Raw genomic sequence first — 10446 nt, 5'->3', positions numbered from 1 at the left:
AAATTCTTGAGTGGTCTCCCATTCCCTGAAGGGGGGGAAGGCCTATAGGATCCTCCACCATCTGGCTCTCACTTTTCCTTCCTGCTTATTTCTGGCCAAGAGTCCTGTGAACTATAAATTCCAATCTTTTAACCTGCATATAAGCTGTGAAAATGCAATCCTATTCCATGATGGGTCACTTCTTAATGATCTTTTCTCTAGAGTGTCCTACCCCACCCTCGTCTGCCTGGCAAACGCATAGGGGAGGCAAGACAGAGTACTGGCAAAAAGTGCAATCCACTTGGATCAGAATCACACACTTTGCTATGTGACTTTCGGCAGGTAGCATTTAATATCTCTGTGCCTTGGTTTCATCAGTCTGTAGATGGGATAAACAAAATTATGCACTTTGTAAAGTTATTAGATGGTCTACACGAGATAATCCAACACTTTGGAACAGTCACTGGCATTTAGTGAGTGGTCCTGAAATCTCAGCAGTTGTTAGCCACCTTGCAGGTCAAGGGTCACCTTCTCCACGCAACTCTGACTTCTCCCACTTACCATTAACCATCCCCTTTTTTTCGGTATCGGGGATTGACCCCAGTATTTCTTCCTCTCATGGTACTCCCCACATTTGTTGCGCTATTTCTGACCCCCTACTAGACTAGCTTCTTGAGGGAAGGGGCCAAGCCTCTCCAGCATCTACCATTGGCCTTGCATGTAATAGAAATTTAGTATTTACTGAACAGAACAAACATAATAGTAGCCAGAATTTGGCTTTGAGTTTATGATCTACTCATTGGCCATAGGTCTGCCAGGCTGGGGTGAGAAGTAGATCTTTCACTGGACAACCCTTTCATTTTCCAAAGCAGTGTCCTGTTTTCCCTGAGTCTTCTCAGCTCCTTCAAGTTTCTTCCCCCTTGACACAGCTTAGGTCCTCCAGTTCTTGGTTTTTGTCTTGCAGATGGGCTCGCCTTCTGTCAGGGAGCCTCCTGCTGGAGCACCATAATGGAACAGAGCACTCTAGGATTGCTGACAGGCACAGAAGACTGAAATGATCTTACACAATGTGTGTCTACTAACCCAGCCAGAACTACACTAGAGTTTAGTGAAGACACGCCAATAGTTCAACATAATAAACACTTGTTACTGGCACGCAGAATTGTTAACAAGAGTACAGTACTCTGTAATCCTCAACTTTCTTCATACTCATTAATCTGAGTTTTGAAACAACCTTACAATTCTGCCCATTTTTTACAGGTTATGGACATATTTGTTTGAGTCCTAAATTGTCATCCTTCCCAGGGGTTTCCTGTTATCTAAAAATCTGATCAGCATCTCTCTCCTATCTAGTAGGGTTTCTTTTGGGCCTCAGATCCTCTTTTGGAATGGGTAAGGCATAAAAAAACTCCCTCATCTGTCATTAATATCAAAGGAGGGGCCAAGGACAGAGCCCTGGGGCACAGCACAAGCCATTCCACAACATGCCAATTTGCAGTCTGAGAGTTGGTGGCCAGTTACCAACTGGTCTATCTCCCTAATGCTTTGATTTTACCATGTCCAGATTTTATCTAATCTGTTAACAAAATCAGACTATGGGGCTAGTTTTGCATCACTTGTTCTGAATTCACAACTAATATTAAGCCCTATATTAAGCACTAATTACAACATTCCTATTTATTGGCTTGAGTCATCTAATAGTCCCTGATCAATATCACACTTCCGATGGGCACTTGTGAAAACCAGTTTCCTTCAGTTCTTGGACTTTCACCTTCTGTCTTCTGGTATTTCTTCCATTTTCCTTTCAGTTCTTTCCACTAAGAGCTCAACACAGTCTTGGGAAAGCCCTTGGTGTCCTAGCGGTTACTCACCAGGGTCAGGAGACCTGGAGAATTTGAGAGCAGCTCAGCACTCTTATTATTCCCTTGTTTATCTTATCTTGAACTTCAATTCTTTCTAACCAGTTGGCCCTGACCTTTTCAGACTGAAGCCGGTTCTTTGGCCAAAAACACAGGAGACCAAAAGGAGCTAGAGTTCAACTTTTTGTCAATACTCCTGGACTCAAGCAGATTTTTTCTTCTCGCGGACCCTGGATGTAGTTTCTGAACTCTTTTCCTCACTGACAGAATGGGAATATTATCTACTGTGTACCTGCTATAAAGGTTAAATGGGATAGTTGAAATGCTGTGGGAGCAGGAAGTGCCTGCACACCAAAGGGTCCAAGACCCTCTGCTCTTAACTGACAACAGTATGTTTGTTGGTTGGGGGTGGCCCCTCAGGTGATCCTACGACCCTTTCCCTTCAGAACTCAAGTTTTCCAGTTCTCCCCTAAAACTAGCGAGAGAGCAGCAAGAGAGGACCCTTGTCAAGAGACCATTTTTGGCACGAGATAGGCTCTTTTTGTCATTAGTGGGCCCAGGAGGGGTCTATATCTTTCTCAGTCTATGTGTGAAAGCCCCAAGCCTTCCCAAAATCAGCAGTCCAATGCCACTGGCATGAGACCATTCTTTTGTGCCACAATCAGGGGTTGATTTGGCCCTGTAGAACCTTCAGCACTGAAACTAACTGGCACTGCCTTGAGATCAATAACCACGGAGTGAGTTTCTAAGGCTCAGAATGGTTTTCCTGAGCACCAATTAGCCAGACTTCCATCATTTCCCCCATATGAGCAACTTCCCCAACTCAAGGGAGAGAAATCACAGGGGCAGTTATTAGTCTCAGAACCTGGCTGGCAGACCAGGCTGTGCACAGGCCCTCAGACTTTTCAAAGACAGTGACGTTAACAGACACTTTTCCCGACTCAGTCAGATGTGGGAGTTGTACACCAGGGACACCTAGTGGTGTGAAATCACTATTGGCTACAAAATCCTTAGGCTTCCAATTACAGTCCTGTACAGTAAATGCCCCAAGTGGGGACCTTTCCTTGAGAACAGAGACTTGATCATCAGTCTAAAGAAACCTTCTGTAGTGGCTGAAACTGGGGCAGTAGGTGTCGGCATTATAAAAAAAAGGGAATGCTGGGCTTTACCTTCCTCCCCTTCACTGGTTATCATTCACTTTTTGAACCCACAATGACTGCATTTCCCAATTAAGGGACCTCCCTTAAAAATATTTGATTGGATGATACCAGTTCTCTAAGAATCATCTTGGGCTAGGTTAGCTAGAACACACTCAGGTGTCTGCATGGCTCCACCTAATCTTTTCCCCCTTATTTTTATTTTCCTTCTAAAAGGAACAGAAGGCAGAGGTGCCGGGACACCTTATACCATGTGGACTGAATTCATTTGTAAAGATTACTTTACTCTCCTAGAAAAATACACATTGCAAATTTGAGGGCTACAACTTAACCACTTTAGAGGATTCCTGAGGGAGAGGGGGTAACCTTTGAATATCAGAGTGTGTGGTGATGTGTTGGGGAGGAATATTAAATACAGTTGGGTCAGGTGGACTTTAAAAAAAAAGTTTTTCCCATTTTTTTTTTTTTTTTTTCTAAAAAAAGGAAAAACAAATCGCCATCTCTCTGGCTGATGTTGTGTGTGCGTGTATACATAGGAATAGCTCGGGGGGAGGGACTGTGTCATGCAATGAGGCAAAAACAAGAGGACTTCCTGTGACAGGGGAGCCTTAGTGTTGTAGGAGGGAGACAAGGAGAGGTCACTGGAGAGGGGTCAGAATGTAGCTGCTGCCTCTCATTCCTATGGAAAACCCAGAGCATCTGTGGTAGAGAGCAGAAAGCATTATCATCTCTCAAGGGTATTCCTATCTGAACATAGCAGATGTCCTATGAAAGTAAACAGGTCTGTTTTAGAATGTACATGGTCATGACTCCCTGTGCTCCTGAGGTGGGGCAAAATAATCCATGAACACGTAATCCTTCTGGGCACTATGTTTCTGGAGTGGCCGGCAGAGGACTCTAGGAACAGAGGTGGGGGCACGGTCGGGGAGAAAAAGGTTCTAGAGATGGAGTATCTTCAGGGGGACTTTGAGAAATGTCCTTTGTTCCAGTATTCCTAAGTGACAGCACTGGTGACCTTGGTCTGAATTGTCAGTGTCACTCTGCAAAGGCCAAGGGCCAAGAGTCAGGAGGCCACTCTAGGTTGAAAAGAAAGTACATCTCAAGGCCAGTTAAGGGCTGCAAAATGATTTGTGGCTGGGCCAGGAGGAGCAGAGTTGGAAAGTCTCCCTTTCTTAGATGCCAATGGTCTGCAGAACCCGCCTCTCGTTGTCATTAAGGTGGCCTGAGAACATGACGTAGCAGGGCTGCTGAGCGAACTGGCAGAGGAAGTCCGTGAGATAGGCCTGGAGAGAAGAAAAAAGAGTGGCCTTACTGCAGGTTCTCAGGCTTACCATCCGTAAGGGGCGAGAACTATCGGCGGTATAGGAAGCACTGGCTGTCAGACAACTGCCAGGACCCTGAGGGATGGCTTCCTACATTCCTGGATCTAGTTCAGGCTCAACCCAGAGACTAAAGTCCATAAAGAAACAAAATTTTCCCAACAGATCTCGTATTTCCACCCGAGGACCTTCACAACATAGCTGGGTTTTAAGAAGCTGGACTGCAACACTGGTAGGTATAAAATACTAAGGTGCAAAGTCCCAGACCACCCGGAGCCTCTGACTACTCGGCAAGACAGGAACTTTCTGCCCTGAGGCTGGGAACTATGAATGGGTTGGAGCCCATATTCCTGTTTCTGGCTTGAGACCGTGTCACTTGCAAGACATCTATCTTCTCTGGACATTCTCACCTGCAGGTCAATCTGATAGAGAGGATCCTTAAGGGCATCAGGGTCATCTTCCTCATCATCCTCGTAGTAATCCTCCTCTGTTAGACACAGCCAACACAGAGAGGGGTCAGGGCAGAGGCCGACTGGGCATCACCCCACCCAAGCGGGGAGGCATCACCACACGGCTGAGGTAGAAGGGCTAAAAAAGCCCACGGACCATCCCTTGTGGGCCCACCTCTCCCCTTTCTTTGGTATCCCATTCTTGGTCCCGGTGCACAGAAAAGGTATTTAGCATGGCTGTCCTCTCCTCAGACTGCTTACCATATTTACTTGTAGCGAGAATGTCAGATAAGAGTTGGCCAGCTAAACCATCCTCTTCCTCCTCTTCATCCTCCTCCTGGTCCTCCCACATATCATTGGAGTCATCTACTTGGAGACGAAAAGCAGCTGGAGCATATACTCACAGATTTTCCCTTCCCAAATGTAAACAGGCCAGAATAGGAGGGTCCCGAGGGTTTCTGCAACGTGGCCTGTGGCCAAGCCCTCCCAATGAGCCTGAGTGGAAGAAACGAGGGTGTTCTGGTGGGTACATAAAAGGATGAAAAGCTCTTGAGAAAAACCAAACAGGAAGGGCTACGCGGCTTGCCTCCTGGCTGCCTCCCACCCCAGCCTCTGAAGACACTTCACAAGGTAGACCCGAAGAGCAGCTCTTCACGTGCACAGCAATGCTAGCCACGTGGCAGGCATGCTTAAATAAACATTAAAAAACCCCTCAGTGCCTCAATAAGCTAAATTGATAATCGAATAACATGACTTGATCTGGCAGGCTTAAAAGTTTGCTTGGAATAAGGGCCTGGTGCACCTTGACCCCACTCTGCAGGGGTGGCCTGGCGTGCGGCGTTGGCCTCCATGACGTTGGAAAGCTCATTGATGATCAGCTTCAAGATCTTGACCAGTAAAGGAATGTTTGTCCAGCGCTCAGGGTCTGGAAAGGAAAGGGAAGGCTTCTAGGCAGGCTGTCAGTGGGCTCACTTCTGGCAGTGCCTCCTGTCCTGCAGTGCTCCTCACCAGACACAGTTCACCATCCCTCAGCCTTTCCACCATCCCAGACTATATCCAGCCACCACAGAATGATTTAAAGTTAAATAACTTCATTCTGCTCGGTGTCGTAAGAGTTGAGAAGTTAGGACAGCTAAGAGAGTTCAAGAATTAAAGGAGATACGTTTTTGCTGGTGATAAAGCTTGGACACTAAGTGACTGTACAGAGCACAGTACTCTAGTCCCCATGACTCGCAGTTTGAGAAACAGCACGGGTGATTATAAAGCTACAGTTGAAGAGGGCAGCTTTGCATTCACTGCCTACACATCGGTGAAAGCAACCCAATAACAAAGACATGCTGAAAATGGGTATTAGAGCCCCCAAATGAAGCTGGGGAGCCTTGGTACCCGAGACGGCTTTTGGCAGTTTTCAGCCACGGGAAGGAAGCATATGTTCCGATCCTTTGTGTACCTGCAGTTTTCTGTTTCTTTTTTATCAAACCCATCACTAACGACTGTTTCAAAAATCTAGATGATAGTACCTCCATGCCTTCCACCCCACACATCCTTAGCCCCCAGGGAGGGTACTGGAGGGCAGCAGCGTCACCCACTTTTGGCTGACTTAGAGCGGGTGCGGATGCCCTCATCCATGCTGTAGATCTCCTCTCCCTTCACGCGGATATCCTGTAGCCGCTTGTCATCTGCATTGATGCCATGCTGGAGCAGTTTACACAGTGCCACAGAGCTGGCAAGAAGAGCCAAAAAGGGTCGATCAGCCACCCATCTAGAGTTTACTCCAAGGAGATAAGCAATTATGCCGTAAGACTCTCTCTTTGATGGTGAGCATTCTGTTCACGACGAATCAGGAGAGATAAGACAGCTCAGCTGAAAGGGGGATTTAGTGCTCATGAGGACGGCCTCGTGAGAGCTTCTGAACTTCTTGGAACAAAGCTGGGGCGGGCACAGATCACAAGGGCTGGCCACACTGAAAGGTGCAATGGGGTGATGAGAACCACTGGGAGGTGAGTCTAGGATAGGAAGTTAGCAAGCCAAGATTAGAAGGCTTAGGTTTATAAAGGAGAATAAGCAACTAGCAGTATTCGGCTGGGTGAAGTCTGTGGCAGAGGAGGATCTCTGGCCGGCAATGAGGAGGAAAAAAAAAACGTGCTATGTGTGTTGACTGTGTTTTGGGAGTTTCAAGATGGCAGCTATTCAAAGACCTGGATTAGCAATAAAGAAATAGAGGAAAAAAGGAATACACGGGGCAGCTTGCTCTATTGAACAAAAACCATTGGAACAAGTCAGGGAAAGAAGAAATACAAGGAGAGGCAGAATGCCCAGAGAAGAAAGAGGGGCCCTACCTGACTTTGCCCTCATACTGTCCATAGAACAGATGCTGTCGACTCGTCCACTCAGCCATCACAAACTCCAGGGCAGGTTTGCCAGTAGGTCCTGGGAGGCTGCACAGGAACTCCAAGAGGGGTTCCAGCTGAGTGTGCACCAGATGAGCGAACACCATGATCAGAGACTAGGAAGTAACAAGAAGGACATCTGCTTCAAGGAAAACAATTTCAGAGATTTAGGAGATGAGAAGGAGTGGGCCGGCCAGTTGAGAAATAGAGAACATGGAGATTTCCTTGTCGGGATTTCTTGGGCCAGAATAGATTTTACTTAACTGTTCTACAAAGACAGTAAGACAGAGTAAAATAACTCAGGACCGGGGCACCTGGGTGGCTCAGTCATTAAGCATCCGACTTTGGCTCAGGTCATCATCTTCTGGTTCGTGACTTCGAGCCCCGCATCAGGCTCTGTGCTGACAGCTGGGGACCTGGAGCCAGCCTCAGCTTCTGTGTCTACCTCTCTCTCTGCCCCTCCCCGCCTCATGCCCTGTCTGTCTCTCTCTCTCTCTCTCTCAAACAAACAAACAAACAAACAAACAAAACCTCAGGACCTGTATACATGATTTCCACCTCGACCGCCTGGGGTTGGGGAAAGCCCAGCTCCCCGTATCGTCTTACCTGCATGACACTGAGCGTCTCTGCCTGCTGCATCTTACTGAGGATGGCACGAAGAATCTGATCCAGATTCTCCCCCAGCTCCCGCCCTGCCTTGGAGATGAGGGTGGAGACGAGGCGACCCACAAAGGCGGCAGTGAACTCTGAGGTGCGGGGGTCCAGGAGCTGGCTCACCACTTGCATCACGTACCACAGCCCGTTGTGGCCCTGCTCGTCATGCCACTGGGCCACCTGCTCCAGTGTCACTGACACATAAGCCCGCAAGCACTCTCCACCATTCTGGGGAGACAAAGACGGCAAACAACATTAGCAACTGGGAACAGATGCCAGGAGGCCCACAGTCTGCATGGGCAGATGTTACTTAGGGGCCTATGCCACATAAGAGTGACGAGCCCACAGGGTTTGTGGTGGGCACATACCACTGGAGTCGGGACTTTACTGTTACAGACATAGCCATGCACTATATGGTCCTCGCTTCACCTCATCAGCTCCCTCGAAAAAGCACACTTCTGATCACAAGGGATAATGACCAAACAAACCAAGTTTTAACCACAAAGGTCTACTTCTGGTACTGGAAAAACATGTCTAAGATGCAGCAGTGATTAGGGGTACTACAGATATTTATGGGAATAAAGACAGACCTATATGAACCACTGTTTACCTAGATATTTTCAAAGGGCTATTACTTTGCTCACTTTAATTCTGAAAAGACTTTTGTATGGCTCCAGGTCTATATGTCTGTAATCTTGTCCACCGTAGCAATACCCAGATATAGATGGGTAGAATGTCTGGCATCCATACTTTTAAGATTACAATACATCCCAAAGCAGAGCGTGTTTGGCTTCCACAGTCTGGACCCTTCCTGGATGCCCTTGTTAAATATGGATTTGAGAGACCTAGATCTCAAAAGCGTGAGACCGTGTCAGCTTTCTCAGCCTGCTATAAGCCCATGGCTGGGAGCTATCTTTCCTCTTCTAGTCACCAAGGCTCAGATACCTGCATGGTGGCGTTGTCATCTGTGTGAAGGGTGCACTGTGCCACAGCAGGGAAAGCTTGGCAGATGAGTAGCTGGGAAAGGGGAGGCTTTGTATTCCGTACTACCGTGGTCAGGATATCAATGGCAGTCTGAAGAATGGAAGAGAAAAAAGAATTAGAACTGCCTCTAGGGTGGGGCTCGGCAGTGCCCTACAACTAAGATCTTTATTGCATGGATACAACACAGCAACCCAAAGAAAGCTCATTAATTTTCATTAATGAAAGTTTCTGAAAGAAAGGAATAATTAGATAGTAGATAGTGCTCTCAGCTTCCTCCTGATAGCTCATAACTTGCTTAGATATGGGGGTGGGCAGTATACGGCAGCAGAATGGATAGCCCAGCGACGTACTTAGTGGTGCTATGTAATAATGGCACTCCGTTCAATTCACTGAGGACAAGTAAAGAACAAGAAGGGACATTTTCTTAAAGCCTCAAGAACCACCCGTTGTCCTTGTGGGCAAAGTAGCCCAGGAAGATCACCCTATGCATCTCTTATGCAACTGGTTTCCCGTCAGCGAGGTGGGATCTACGGGTGGTATTTGTACAGCATGTGCACATTCTTCTTCTTCTACCTCCACCCACACCGGTACTGGCCTTGGAACCACTTACCGCACACAGCCCTGCAGGGATCTTGTCTGCTGGGGCCTGCATTATGCTCACTAGAGTAGGAATCAGCCTCATCTGCATTGGGCCCTGACAGGCTTCAATCTGAGACAGCTCCTTGAAGATATCCTGAGCCAGCGAGGCGACGACAGGATCTGAAGTGGATAAGGCAACACAGAATCCCCCCCACCCAACGGTCTGCATGTGCTTCTGGCTTAATGATACCTATTATTTGGCTCTAACCTAAGTTAACAACTTCTGCTTTGCTTACATATTACATATCCGGGACCTAGTGAGGCCATATGAATAACCTGAAAGGACAGGAGAGATGCTAAGTCTCTAAGAGCTAGAATATGCATGATTTCATTAAGTCAGGGACTAGTCAGTAACAGCTACTCCTAAAACAAAATTTGGCTTTTTTTCTGGGCCAACTTTTTTTTTTTTAAGTTCCAAATTTTTATTTAAATTCTAGTTAGTTAACCTGTAGTGTGATACTGGTTTCAGGAGTAGAATTTAGTGATTCATCACTTCCATTCAGCACCCAGTGCTCATCACAACAAGTGCCCTCTTTAATATCCATCACCCATCTAGCCCATCCCCCACCCACCTCCCTCTATCAACCCTCAGGTTGTTCTCTATCATTATCAGTCTGTTATGGTTTGCTTCCCTCACTCTCTGTCTCTCTTTTTTTCCTCTTCCCATATGTTCATCTGTTTGGGTTCCTAAATTCCAATTCTGGGGCAAATCTTTAATGTCTTTATTCTTGCCTGGATTGATTATGAAACCAAATGCTTAAGGAAAAGAGAAACCCTCTGATTACTTTGTTAAGAAGACACGAAAGTTTCAAAAACTGCCAAAACACTGATTGTCAGGTTCCCACATGTTGAAGGGGAACCATATGCATCTCTTAGGGGGGTAGTCATGATAGAAAAAAGAACTCCCAAAGCATTTCCAAGGCCAAAGGTAAAACCCTCAGAAAGCAGAGCCTTGTGAAGAAACAAAACTTTAGCGTGATCTATTTTACCTATGTAAGAAAAATCTCCTGTATCTA

The 10446-nt window shown here is 46.7% G+C and overlaps 1 protein-coding gene across 1 annotated transcript in view; it reads right to left on the bottom strand.

Annotated features, from left to right (window-relative positions):
- Positions 1–304: 304 nt before the first annotated feature.
- The window catches only part of IPO9 (importin 9), a 56327-nt gene continuing 46185 nt past the window's right edge, over positions 305–10446 (bottom strand). Inside the window, exons 16-24 of the mRNA XM_030302125.2 lie at positions 9402–9550; positions 8753–8881; positions 7760–8035; positions 7103–7269; positions 6353–6486; positions 5566–5688; positions 5025–5129; positions 4725–4801; positions 305–4278 (exon numbers count right to left, since the gene is read on the bottom strand). Of these exons, the coding sequence (XP_030157985.1) occupies positions 4168–4278; positions 4725–4801; positions 5025–5129; positions 5566–5688; positions 6353–6486; positions 7103–7269; positions 7760–8035; positions 8753–8881; positions 9402–9550 (1271 nt within the window). The 3' untranslated portion in view covers positions 305–4167. The remainder of the gene's footprint in view (positions 4279–4724; positions 4802–5024; positions 5130–5565; positions 5689–6352; positions 6487–7102; positions 7270–7759; positions 8036–8752; positions 8882–9401; positions 9551–10446) is intronic.

Source organism: Lynx canadensis, chromosome F1 (genome assembly GCF_007474595.2).
Source record: "Lynx canadensis isolate LIC74 chromosome F1, mLynCan4.pri.v2, whole genome shotgun sequence".
Classification (NCBI taxonomy): Eukaryota; Metazoa; Chordata; class Mammalia; order Carnivora; family Felidae; genus Lynx; species Lynx canadensis.
This window is presented reverse-complemented; position numbering and strand designations above follow the sequence as displayed.